The 13764-nt window shown below is 37.5% G+C and overlaps 1 protein-coding gene across 2 annotated transcripts in view; it reads left to right on the forward strand.

The window, feature by feature from the left end:
• Positions 1 to 4271: 4271 nt before the first annotated feature.
• Positions 4272 to 13764, forward strand: part of LOC120067215 (proline--tRNA ligase, cytoplasmic) — an 18866-nt gene continuing 9373 nt past the window's right edge. The window contains exons 1-5 of one of the 2 annotated variants that reach the window (XM_039018724.1): positions 4272 to 4441; positions 5047 to 5110; positions 5214 to 5299; positions 13059 to 13151; positions 13235 to 13351. In XM_039018724.1, coding sequence (XP_038874652.1) covers positions 5065 to 5110; positions 5214 to 5299; positions 13059 to 13151; positions 13235 to 13351 — 342 coding nt within the window. In that variant the 5' untranslated portion in view covers positions 4272 to 4441; positions 5047 to 5064. Of the gene's footprint in view, positions 4442 to 5046; positions 5111 to 5213; positions 5300 to 13049; positions 13152 to 13234; positions 13352 to 13764 lie in introns of those variants that run through there. The other variant, XM_039018725.1, reaches the window with a different exon arrangement.

Below are 13764 nucleotides of genomic sequence, written 5' to 3' on the forward strand. Positions count from 1 at the left end.
ACTTTGTCTCTATGGATGTGACATTCTTTGAAGATCATCCATTCTTTCCCAATGGTTCTCTTCAGGGGGAGCATACTAGTGAAGAAACCCATTGGGGTCCGAGTCTATCTGTCTTACCTGAACCCATCCTTGATATCAGTGTCAATACCAATGAACTTATTCTCCTGACCAAATAAGTCCCTTAGATCACATACTATAGAAAGAATCTAGGAAGGAAATAGCACCGCCTATTATCTCTCCGGCTCCAGTCCATGAGTCAGAACAGAGATCAGTTCCAGGTACTAATAGTCCTATCCCTGATCATGATAATAAATGTGATAAAACTGATGCTTATGTTTAAAATGTTGAGAGCAAAAGCAGGGAAGATAATGACAACAAAGATGTAATCGAGGTGATGATGGTGTAGAGACAGATGATTGTAAGACTCTTGAGAACATGGTTGAACCTGGAAAAGAAACGTCTCTTACTCCCGCTGAAAAAAACCGTTGAAAGTGGGAAAATAATAGAATAGGAGGGTGAGTGCAATATGTCAGAAGGAAGTAAAGACAGAGATGAATCCCTTGATCTTCTGATTGCCTTAAGGAAAGGTACTAAATCATGTACAAAATATCCGCTGCAGAGTTACTTGTCCTATAGCAACTGTTTCCTGAGTTCAAGGCCCTCACTACAAATCTAGACACAATGGTGATACCAAACAGTATATACACAACATTGGAAAGCCTAAATGGAAAGCTGCAATCATGGAGAAATGAGGGCTCTCAAGAAAAATCATAAGTAGGACCAAGTCAATCTTCCAAGTGGTCATAAAGCAGTCAGATGTAAATGGGTGTTCACAATAAAGTATAGGCCCGATGAAACAGTTGATGGATATAAAGCCAGATTAGTTGCCAGGGGATTTACTTAGACTTTCGGGGTTTATTATTCCGAGACTTTTTTGTCGGTCGTAAAGCTAAATACAGTTTGGATCCTCATTTCTGTTGTAGTTAATAAGGATTGACCCCTTCAGCAGATTGATGTGAAGAATGCCTTTCTCAACCGAGAGTTAGAGGAAGAAGTCTACATGAGTCCTCCCCTAGGATTTGAGAAACAGTTTAATCACCAAATTTGCAGATTAAGGAAGTCCTTATATGGGTTAAAACAGTCCCCAAGGGCTTGGTTTGGCAGGTTTATTATGTTTTTAAAGTCGCAAGGGTATAAACAGGGTCATTCTGATCATACTCTTTTCACAAAAAGGTCAGTATCTGGGAAGATTGTAGTTTTGATTGTTTATATTGATGATATTGTTATTTCAGGCGATGATACCTCAGAGATTGACTGATTGAAGGCAGAGATGGCCGAGGAATTCGAAATCAAGGATCTTGGAAAACTAAGATACTTCCTTGAAATGGAAGTAACTCGATCGAAAGAATGAATTTCAGTTTCCCAACGGAAGTATGCTCTAGACTTGCTTAAGAAAACAAGTATGACAAGTTGTAAACCAATTGACATTCCTATAGAAGTAAATACAAAGTTAAGTAATACGAGTAAAGGTGTTCCAGTTAGCAAAGAAAGATATCAGTGACTTGTTGGAAAATTAATATATCTCTCTCACACTAGGCCCGACATCTCCTATGCAGTGAGTATGGTAAGTCAGTTCATGCAGTCTCCATACGAAGAACATATGAGGGCAGTGGAGCACATTTTGAGATATTTGAAAACCTCTCCAGGGAAAGACTTGATGTTCAGGAAAATTGAAAGGCGATGTATCGAAGCTTACACCGATGCTGATTAGGTAGGATCTGTAGTAGACAGAAAATCGACATCAGGGTATTGTACCTTTATGTGGGGTAACCTTGTTACATGGAGAAGCAAAAAACAAGGTGTTGTTGCCAGAAGTAGTGCTGAGGCTGAGTACAGGACCATGAGTTTGGGAATCTGTGAAGAGATTTGGCTTGAAAAAGTTTTAAGAGGCCTTGATCAAGATTTACCGGTCCAATGAAACTCTACTGTGATAATAAAGCTACAATAAGCATAACAAATAACCCAGTTCAACATGACAGAATAAAGCATGTGGAGATTGATCGGGATTTCATCAAGGAAAGACTTGATAGTGGCAACATTTGTGTTCCTTATATTCCTTCCAATCAACAGATTACAGATGTCCTAACAAAGGGACTACCCAGACAGTTGTTTGACGCATGTGTGAGCAAGTCGGGTCTTATTGACATCTACGTCCCAACTTGAGGGAGAGTGTTGAAATTAGGGTTTTTTACTCTAGGGACATTTTTATCTTTTTTCTTGTACCCTAGGGTTTCCCTTTTTTCTATTTAAGATAGTGGTCACAATGTATTCTTTGTATCAGTCTTCTAATAAGAATCCTTTTATCTCGTGGTTTTTTCTCCCTGATTAGGGTTTTCCACGTAAAATCTTGGTGTGCTATTTTTCTTTCTCTACTATGTTTTTCATCAATAATAATATTAATTATTTGATAATTATCTCTTTTTCTCTAATAACCAATAGAGTGGGAGGTTATTGGTGGTTTTATGGTAACCATGAGATAAAAAGAAAAATATTTTCTTAAAATTAAAAGAGTTACTTGATTCGGAAAGAAACTCATGGTGAAGCCTATCAAGTGAAATTGTTTCACTAAACGATAGCTCATAAAGAGACTAAACAATCGTGGAGTGCCATTTTTATACGATAGACTGCCATCTTTTACACAATTGAGCACATTGTCTATATGATAGATTGTGTCATCTCCCACTTGCTCAATCGTCTATAGGATTGTTATTCCTCCAGTCTCTTTCTCTAACCAAGATCATATAAAGCCCACGACTCTTGGATTCTCACACTAAGAATACCAAGGTAACCATTGTGGTGTTGTCCCCACTCAACTTGATTGATTTCGAGGTTTTGGAGACCGTTTGTTGGGTTTGTGATCGTCTTGATCCTTGTGTTCGTTGTGCTCGTGTTGTACTGGTTGTTATGTTCGAGCGTTTGTGTATTGCTGTCTTAGAGACTGATTGAGCGTTTGTGATCAAGGGAGTTTGAAATGAGTTTTCAAAGGTATGTATACTCTATCCCTTGATCTCATCTTAAACTTAAAGCATGCTGTAATTTCGTATTGTGCATGACCTGTTAGTTTCCGTCTTGTGACTGTAATTGTTTATGTTCAATTTCGAATAGAATTTGGAACGATCCTTCCACTGCTCATGGAAATTCTCATGTCTAATTTCCTTAAAAAATAGACTTAATTTTTAAAAAATAAAAAAATAAAAAATGAAATGGTTGCCAAACGGGACCTAAAAAAGTTGTTTTCAAATAAAGAAAAATGGACAAACTTATTTACAAATATAGCAAAATATTAATGTCTATCAGTGATAAACCACGATAGACATCTATTAGTGTCTGATAAATGTCTATCGGAGTTTATCATTGATAGATGTCTATCGTGGTCTATCACGGATAGATAGTGACATTTTGCTACACTTGAAAATATTTTTAGCAGTTTTACTATTCAAAACAATTATCATTATTAAAGCAATAAATTACCTAAAATTTTAATTTAGTCAAATCTCTATTTCAAAATAAGAGATACGAACATTCTTCTAATTTTTATTTATTTAAAACCTAATTATTTAAAATAATTAATATAAAAAATTTAAACTAATCTGACATCTAATCCCTTATTAAATAAAATATTTTTTTTTTACAAACTCAAGATTTATAAATCTACACTTTATTTCCATGCTTAAGTTTGCAATCCAAACACAGACTTCTTAAATCAAGATTTCCAAAAACTTGTACTCTAAATACAATTTTCTTATATACAGACTACCTAAATCTCCCAGCCTAAACCCCATGCTTAATATTCTCAAGCTTAAGATTCAAAACTTGCATGCGAAACACCTCGAGTTTTATTTTAACATTTGTATAAGTTTGAGGATATAATTGTAATTACCATCACCATACGTTAGAGACGACTTTTGGAATTTGCCCAAAAATTGATCATTATATATATATTTTTAATGTACAATAAGAGAGAAAAGATCTTGAACCATATGGTGGCCAATACACATTCTATGTCAATTGAATTATACTCGTTTTAGTTGACATAAAACTTGTATTATTATCTTCGAGATTAAATATTTTGATAGATTTTTTCATATTTGTAATTCTTTAATAATGTGATTATAGAATATGTTACTATGCAGTTAATTATTATTAATCCACACGGCCAGCCCAACGTCGAAGATGAAGTCAAAATGCCCTTTTTATTCTCTCTTTTCTAAAAGAATTATTTTGGAATATCAATCCTCCTGTCCTGTCCTGTCCTGCCCTGCGCTCAACCCTCGTACTTCTCTCATTGCATTTCATCACTGTCCGCGCCTCTTCTCCTCTCCTCTCCTCGCACCTGTTCATCGCCGGCGAGGGTACTCCGGTGTTCGTCGAAATTGCAGAGGTACATCCATTTTACAGTTTCTTCTACCTCTTTTCTTACTTGCACATTTCCTCTTTTCTCTTCCTCTCCCATTCCAACGCTCTCGTTCAGTGGGCCTGAAGTATGTTTAGCATCTTGGTTAGTTCTTCAATGCTACATGTCATCTTCATTTCATTTTTCTTAATCTGAACCATCACAATGTGATATTCTGTGTGTGTGTTTTGTTATAATTTTCTGTTTTTTCCTCCATTTTTCATTTGTGTTGCTGTGAAGGGTGTCGAATCTGTGAATACACTATTGCCCCTTTGACCATTTTCATGAAAACCCTTAGCTATTCAGATCTAGTTTTTTCTTTTTTTCTTTTGTTACTTTTTCCTTGCCGGGGTGGGTTTGTATGGCTTGATGATGTGTGTTTCCTTGTTTATGTTGGGGCATTTGTGGAATTTGGCACCAGGACTCAACCCAATTCAAATTTCACAGGGTTGACCTCGATTCCTTCTTGTGTTCTGCTTATTCTTACATGATAGATTGTCAGACCTTCCCTCAATGGCTACTTAATCATTGTTTTTTTCTTAAGTTATATTTCTCTGTCTATAATTGAATTTTCTATGATGATTCTCTTGCAGAAGTTAAACACTGAAAACATGGCCGGTCCTAAGCCTGGTAGCTCTACTACTAATCCTAAAGCTGGTAAATATTGTTTCTTTAATACTGTAGTTGTTTGTGCAGTTGGTTCCTACTCCCTAGTTTGGTTTGTGTTTACTAGTTCTTTGCTGTTTACTGGTTTTTGCAGGCGGGAAAAAGAAGGAGGTGAAGAAAGAGACTGGTTTAGGTCTCACTAATAAGAAGGACGATAATTTTGGAGAGTGGTATTCTGAGGTGTGCTTAATTTTTGTTTCTATCCATTGCAAAATGACTATTTTTGTTCCGTAAAATTATTTATATGAGTTTGACAATGTTGTTTGACAGCCATTGTAGTGAAGGTAAACCGTGTAGTTTAACTCCAAGGTTATGTACATGTATCAATCCATGTGTAAAATGATTCGTATGATTTGAGTTTTTCCCCCTCTGATCACACTTTAACTTGACAACGCTTTGAATATTTCAAAAAAAAAAAAAAAAAAAAAAAAACTTGACAGGGCTTGAAGCTTGAACTGTTTTTCTTTAACTGTGGAGAGAAGTGTTTTATAATGGTCCATAAAATATTAAAAGGTGATTTGTCACACAAGATATAGATGTTAAACACGATGTTTAAGCTATCACAGAGACCACAAATAACACACAAAACACTATAACAAGAAAAGAACACTCAGAGTTCGGTAACTCAGTTCGATGATATACCACCTACGTTTGGGAGATAGTGTGCCCGGGAAAGATAAATTCACTAATATGAAAAGTCAAGCATTTACAACGTAGTACTTATCTATAAAGTAATGGGGTTTACAATGACACACGTAGAACCTAACTTATTGATCACCTGGGCTTCCCTTAGGTATGAGACTCATTCTTAATAGAACTTAGGCTCCCCCTAAGTATGTGAGTATTAGTGAAGATACACTTCGGTTCTCCTTAGTGTACGAGACTCCCTCTCTTTTGACGCTATCTTTCCATCTACTTGTGAAGACCCTTCATGGAATAACTTAGGCTCTCCCTTAGTTAGGGAACTTCTTCTCATGTAATAAAGTCTTAGGCTCCCCCAAGAGCGAGAGTCCCTTCTCAAGAGTGAAGTCTTAGGCTTCTCCCAAGATTGAGAAAAACTTCTTGTTCTGAAAGCTTCGACAATGATTTTGCATAGTGGATTGTAGAACAAAGACAAAGACAGTACGGAGTTGAAGTTGCAATATGTGGCCACCACAGAATACAAAAACTCCAAAATAAACAAAGTAGAAGTGGAAACCCTAGTGATGTAAAGACTTGCAAATGAATAGGCACAACGGAAAAGGGAAACATTCCCAATCAAATTCTGTAGAACATGGAAAAGGAAAGAATCCAGAAAAAATAACTTTGTGGAATTTTCCAGATAAGGAAAAGAATCTATGGCAGGATTGACATCTTGTATTATAACTTCTGTAACAACACCAAAACAACCGAGGAGCCAAAATCTAGCAACCTTAACCAAATATACAACCAATGACTAAACTCTAACAGTTCATAAGGTGTTTTAGGAGGTATTTGGGGTAAGGAGTGGAATAGTGAAGAGTAAGGAGTTATGAAGTCTAGAGAGTTGTGAACTCCTGGGGTCCACAGTGCAAGGAGTTGATAAGATATAAAGTTGATGTTTTTTAGTAGTGGGACCCACAAATTTCTTGGGCCAAATAAGAAGTGAAGTTCACAAACCCCTACTTCCTTACTCCTACTTCTCAACTCCTTGGGCTGGGCCAACCACACCCTTATTGATTTTAAAACTTTTATGCCACTTTTTGTTTTTGTTGTAAAATGCTGTTAGAAATAAGGGGCTTTGTTGATAGTTTATAGCCTCGAGGGTATTTTAGTATTTTACTTTACCCTAGGTTTATTTCCTTTTCTTGTATCAGGGCTTGCTAGATCCTATAAATATGACTTCTCTTGTAACTTTCATTTTATGGTAAAATAATAAAAAGAGACTCTCTATTGTGGTTTTTTCTCCTTGTTCTAGGGTTTTTTCACGTAAACTTAGTGTTCTCTATTTTCTATCTTTTAACATGGTATCAGAGCGTGGTGACGAAACCCTAGCCGTCATCAGCGAAAACCAACCGGTGCAAGATAACCTTAGTTCTGCACCAGCCTCGCTTCCGCCATAGCTGCCGGTGGGGCCTTCGACCACTGCCACCACCGCCGCCGCTGCTACTGCCGTCCAAGCCGTCGTTGATCGGTATCTTCAATCCTTGCATATCCGTCCAACTCTAGCGTCGCCACAACCCTTTGATGGAAACCCTAGTGCCACTGCCCTTTTTCACAATGTTGCCAGCTTTCCTCCCTTGTTACCAAGTGCTGCCACTGCTTATCCCTCCAACCTTGTTGCCAGTAGCCGAAACATACACCTTGAAGCCAAGATTGGTGAGTCGTCTGTCTACCACAGAGGTAAATCCCCTGCCGCAGCAACAAGCCCCTCGCAGCCGTCGGGAATCCCCGACTCCTTTCCCTTCAGTCGCAAGCAACTTACGTACAGTTGCCAGGCCTTCCTCATCATCCGCCACCTAGTTATGAACATCAAGGTTCGATTGGTTTATCTCCGGTAATGGTTCAACAACAGTTGGCTAATCTTTCAGCAACAAATTGCTGCTCTTGGGGCAGCCTTAGGTGCTTCCACAAACTTAAATTTCAGTATAGTGAATTCTGATATTCCTTCCGGTCTACCAATGTATCCAGAGAATCCGGTAACCTCTTTCCCTGCTTTAACTACTACAAACTATTTGTCTGGATCTATGGGAAATTCCTCAGGGTTAATTGCAGGAGAAAAGTTGAATGGTCAGAATTTTTTTCCTGGTCTCAGTCCATTAAAATGGCTCGTGAGGGACATCACAAGTTTGGGTATCTAACTGGTGAGATACCAAGACCTAGGCCAGGGGATCCTCAGGAGTGCATTTGGAAAGGAGAAGACTCCCTGCTTTTGATTAATAGTATGGAACCTCAGATGGGAAAACCATTGTTGTATGTTGCGACTGCTCGAGATATCTGGGATGCAGTTCATAAATTATATTCTAAGAGGCAGAATGCGTCTCGTTTTTACACTATGCTAAACAGGCTCACGAGTGCAAACAAGGGACGATGGATGTCACTTTATACTTTAACAAATTGTCCCTAATTTGGCAGGAGATGGACCTATATCGTGAAATTATTTGGGATTGTCCTTGTGGAGGTGTCTAGTATTCCAAGATTGAGGAAGTAGATCTTGTTTATGATTTCCTAGTTGGTTTGAACTCCAAGTTCGATGTAGTGTGAGGCCGTATATTGGGATAGAGGCCTATACCTTCTCTTATGGAAGTGTGCTCTGAGGTTCGTCTAGAGGAAAACAGAGTCAGTGCTATGAACATCATGACTGTATCTGCTTCTTTCAGTGCAAAATTATCTGGTTTCGATAGTGACAAGTAAAATGGGAAACAGACCTTGGTGTGTGAACATTGCAAGAAATCCTGACATATGAAAGGTCAGTGCTAGAAGTTACATGGTAGACCACTGAATGGTAGAAGACGTCCTCCAAATGACAAGCCCAATCCAGGTCGGACTCTTATGAGTGAATCTGCGAGTGTCTCTCAGTCATAACCTCAGGTGAATTGCCAAAGTGACCCTGGTGTCTCTTCTCTTGGAGCCGTCGCTCAATCAGGTACCTCTCAATCCTTAAGTCTCCTTAGCATAAATGGTAAGGAACCATGGATACGTGATTCAAGGGCTACAGATCATTTGACTGGATCTTCTGATAATTTTCTATCATATCTTTCGAGTGCTGGTAATGAAAAGATTCGGATTGCAGATGGGTCATTTGCTTCTATTGTGGGCAAGGGTCATATTTCAACTTATGATGGTTTAACTTTACAGAATGTGCTGCATGTACCCAAAATGTCTTACAATTTACTATCTATTAGTAAGATAATTAGAGATCTGAATTATCAAGTTTCCTTTTCACTAGGGGTGTTCAAATAACCCGACAACCTAGACTATCCAACCCAAAATGTAAGGGTTGGGTTGGGTTGGGTTGGGTTGTGGGTTGGCTAAAAAAAAATTTGGGTTGATCCAACCCAACTCGAATTTTGTATATATATATATATATATATTCCTCTTTGTTTAAAGTTTGATTTCTTTGTATTGATTAATTTTTGAATTTTTAATATTTTTCTTTTAAAATTGTTACGATATTTGTCTTTGTTTAAAGTTTACAATAAATATCATAGATATTTGGTATTTAGCATCTTAATTTTATGAGATTTTAGTTATTAGTCATGTGTTATATATAAATTTACATATTTTTCATTAAAAATAAAAAAAAGTTATAACCCGACAACCCAATCCAATCTAACCCGTTTAAGGGTTGAGTTGAAAACTTTATTTGGGTCATTTGGGTTGCCCAATCAAACCAACCCGGATTTTTGGGTTCGTCCAAAAAATACCCTCAATTCAACCCAACCCATGTACACCCCTACTTTTCACCACATAATGTTTTTTTTTCAGGACTTGAGCTTGGGGAAGACGATTGGCATTGCCTGGCACAATAAGGGACTCTATTTCCTTGATGATGATGCTTCCCTCTAGGAACTGTTATAGGACTAGTTTGTTGTCTTCTTATTTTTCAACTTCAAAAAAAGATTATATGTTGTGGCATTTTCGCCTTGGTCACCCAAATTTCCAATACATGAAATATTTATTTCCTCATTTATTCAATAAAGTTGATGTCTCTTCTTTGTCTTGTGACGTGTGCATTTGTGCAAAACAACATAGGGTCACTTTTTCGTCTCAACCTTACAAACCTTCTCAGCCTTTTACCCTTATTCATAGTGATGTTTGGGGTCCTTTGAGTATTACCACCTCTTCGGGGAAACGTTGGTTTATGATCTATATTGATGATCGTATCCGTCTTACATGGGATTTTCTCATCACTGATAAATCTGAGGTTTCATCAATATTTCAACAATTTTACACAATTGTTGAGACTCAGTTCAACACCAAAATTGCTATTTTTTGTAGTAATAATGGTCGTGAGTTCCTTAATCATACCCTTCGGCATTGTCCACCAAAGCTTGTGCGCCTATACCCCTCAAGAGAATGGGGTGGTTGAAAGGAAAAATCGTCACCTCCTCGAGGTTGCACAGTCTTTCATGCTGTCTACTTCACTTCTGGGATGCAGTTCTGACTACAACTCATCTTATTAATCGAATGCCTTCTCGTGTCCTCCAACTCCAAACCCCTCTTGAATGCCTCTAGGAATCATACCCTACCACGCGATTTATTCCTGATGTCTCTCTTCAGGTTTTTGGGTGCACTGCCTTTGTCCATAGTCATGGCCCTAACCAAACTAAGTTTACCCCTCGTGCTCAGAAATGTGTCTTCGTTGGGTATCCCCTTCATCAACGAGGTTATAAATGCATCCACCCTTCTTCTCGAAAATACTTCATCTCCATGGATGTAACGTTCCTTGAGGATAAACCTTTCTTCCTCGTTAGTCATCTTCAGGGGGAAAGTACTAGTGAAGAGACTATCTGGTCCACATCTTCAGTCTCGTATTCAGTCCCTACCGACTTTCCTGAACTCCTTCCCGAACCCATCCTGAGTGCCTATGACACCGTTCTACCCACTAAACAAGTCCCTTGGATAACTTACTTCAGGAAGAATCTCATAAAGGAAATGGCGTCTGCTACTGCCCCGCCGACTTCGGTCCATGAATCTGAACCAACACAAGCTCAAGGTACTACTGGCCTTGATAATACTAACTTGTGTATTGAGGATGATATTGTTGATTTGGCTGAGAATGACAGGATTGATATGTTAGTTCCAGAGAATAGTAGGGTTGCAAGCAGTGATGAGACTTCAACAGAAACACAAGAGGGTGAGACTCTTCCTCAGGCTGCAAAATGTTATCAAAATCCCATCATAGATGAGGAATCAGACAAACCGGGGGATTATGATCTCTCTCATGACATGCCCATTGCATTGAGAAAGGGCACCAGGTCCTGCACCAAGTACCCAATGTATAGCTTTTTGTCTTACAATAATCTGTCTTATGAGTTCAAAGCGTTCACTGCCAGCCTTGGTACAACAACAATATCGAAAAACATACATAGGGCTATGGAGATTCCTGAGTGGAAGACTACCGTCATGGAAGAAATGAGAGCTCTTGAAAAGAATAATACATGGGACCTTGTAGCTCTTCCTAAAGGGCATAAAACAGTTGAGTGCAAGTGGGCGTTCACTTTGAAGTATAAATCAAATGGAACTCTAGACAGGTACAAGGCCAGATTTGTAGCAAAAGGTTTACTCAAACTTATGAAATAGATTATTTTGAGATCTTCTCCCCTGTAGCAAAGTTAAACACGGTCCAAGTCTTTCTTTCTGTTACAGTTAATAAAAACTGGCCTCTCCATCAACTTGATGTAATAAATGCATTTTTGAATGGTGAATTAGAAAAGAGGTTCATATGAGCCCTCCCTTAGGTTTTGAAGCCTAGTTTATCATCAGGTTTGTAAATTCAGGAAGTCTTTGTACGGTTTGAAACAGTCCCCGAGAGCATGGTTCGGTAATTTACTACCTTTGTTAAGTCCCAAGATTTCACTCAGGGACACTCTGATCACACCTTGTTTACAAAAAGGTCGGTATTTGGGAAAATTGCTGTTCTAATTGTGTATGTAGATGATATTGTCTCGTCAGGAGATGATACTGCTGAGATCACCAGGCTAAAAAAGAAAATGGCTGATGAGTTTGAGATCAAAGATCTAGGGAATCTAAAGTATTTCCTTGGAATGGAGGTGGCAAGATCAAGGAAGGGATCTATGTCTCACAATGGGAATATGTTAAAAGAAGCAGGTATGACTAGATATAGATCTGCTGACACTCCTATCGAATTCAATGCGAAACTAGGAGATTATGTTGACAAAGTTCTTATTGATAAAGAGAGGTATCGTCGTCTAGTGGGAAAGTTGATTTACTTATCTCACACTAGATCGGATATTTCCTACGCTGTCAGTGTTATTAGTCAGTTTATGCAGGCACCCTATGGAGAACATGGAAGCTGCGAATCGAATTATGAGATATTTGAAAAGCTCTTTAGGTAAAGGTCCTGATGTTCAGGAAAACTGACAAAAAATGCATCGAGACTTATACCGACTCTGATTGGGTAGGATCAGTTATTGGTATAAAGTCTACCTCTGAATATTGTACTTTTGTATGGGGTAACCTAGTTACTTGGAGAAGTAAGAAGCAAAGTGTTATTGCTAGAAGTAGGGTTGAAGCTGAATAGCTATGAGTTTGGGAATCTGTGAAGAAATCTGGTTGAAGAAAGTTCTGTCTGATCTTCACCAAAACAGTGTTTTACCTATGAAGCTCTATTGTGATAATAAAACGGTTATAAGCACAGCCAATAATCCTGTACAACATGATAGAACGAAATATGTGGAGATTAGTAGACACTTTATAAAATAGAAACTGGACAATGACAGTATCTGTATTCCGTATATTCTATCTAGTCAACAAGTTACTAATGTTATCACCAAAGGTTTACTCAGACAAAGTTTTGACTGATGTGTTAGGAAGTTGGGTCTGATTGACATCTACGCCCAACTTAAGGGGGAGTGTTAGAAATAAGGGGCTTTGTTGATAGTTTATAGTCCGAGGGTATTTTAATATGTTACTTTACCCTAGGTTTATTTTCTTTTTTTTGTATTAGGGCTTGTTAGAGCCTATAAATATGACTTCCATTTTATATTAAAATAATAAAAAGAGACTCTCTATCGTGGTTTCTTCTCCCTGTTCTAGGGTTTTCCACGTAAACTTAGTGTTCTCTATTTTCTATCTTTTAACAAATACCATTGATTAATGAAATAGTTTATTATGTTAACCAAACAAAATAGGGAAAAACGATTTTAAGAAATTGCTTTTTGGAGAAAGCTTCCTAGTAATATTATGAACGGGCTCTTTTTGGTGACTTGAATAATTCTTTTTCTAGTTTGTATAGGTGGTTGTCAGTGGAGAAATGATTGAGTATTATGATATTTCTGGCTGTTATATACTGAGACCGTGGGCAATATCTGTCTGGGAGACTATGCAAGTAAGTATGCTACTCTTTCTATTGTCAATTTTACAATCTCTTCTTATCTTTATGTTCAAAGATTTAATTTTGTTATCGTGCAGGTATTTTTTGATGCAGAAATTAAGAAGATGAAAATCAAGAACTGCTATTTTCCACTTTTTGTATCTCCCGGCGTCTTACAAAGAGAGAAAGATCATATAGAAGGTTTTGCTCCTGAGGTGATGTTTTACTATTCATGTATGCAGCAATAGAGAAACTTCTCCATCTGAATTTAAAATGCTTATTATCTCTATTTGAAATTATTTATTTATTATTATTTTTTAATTTATGAGAAATGGGTATTTCATTTATATGATGGAGTTTGAAATGCTTACCATCTTTGTTGGGTGTAATACAAGTTAATTGATGTTATGGTTGTTATGGTCAATGGCTTATGAATATTGTTGAAATACGTTAAATTAGCCCTAAGGGCATTTTTGTCTTTTTACTACATTTGCTAAATTAGGGTTTCACATTATTCTATTTATATCTGAGGTTGGGTCTATTGTAAATATGACATAAAAATAATAAGTTCTTTTCTACCGTGGTTTTTCTTCCCTGAATTAGGGTTTTCCACGTAAACTCCTTGTGT

Source organism: Benincasa hispida, chromosome 12 (assembly GCF_009727055.1).
Source record: "Benincasa hispida cultivar B227 chromosome 12, ASM972705v1, whole genome shotgun sequence".
NCBI lineage: Eukaryota > Viridiplantae > Streptophyta > Magnoliopsida > Cucurbitales > Cucurbitaceae > Benincasa > Benincasa hispida.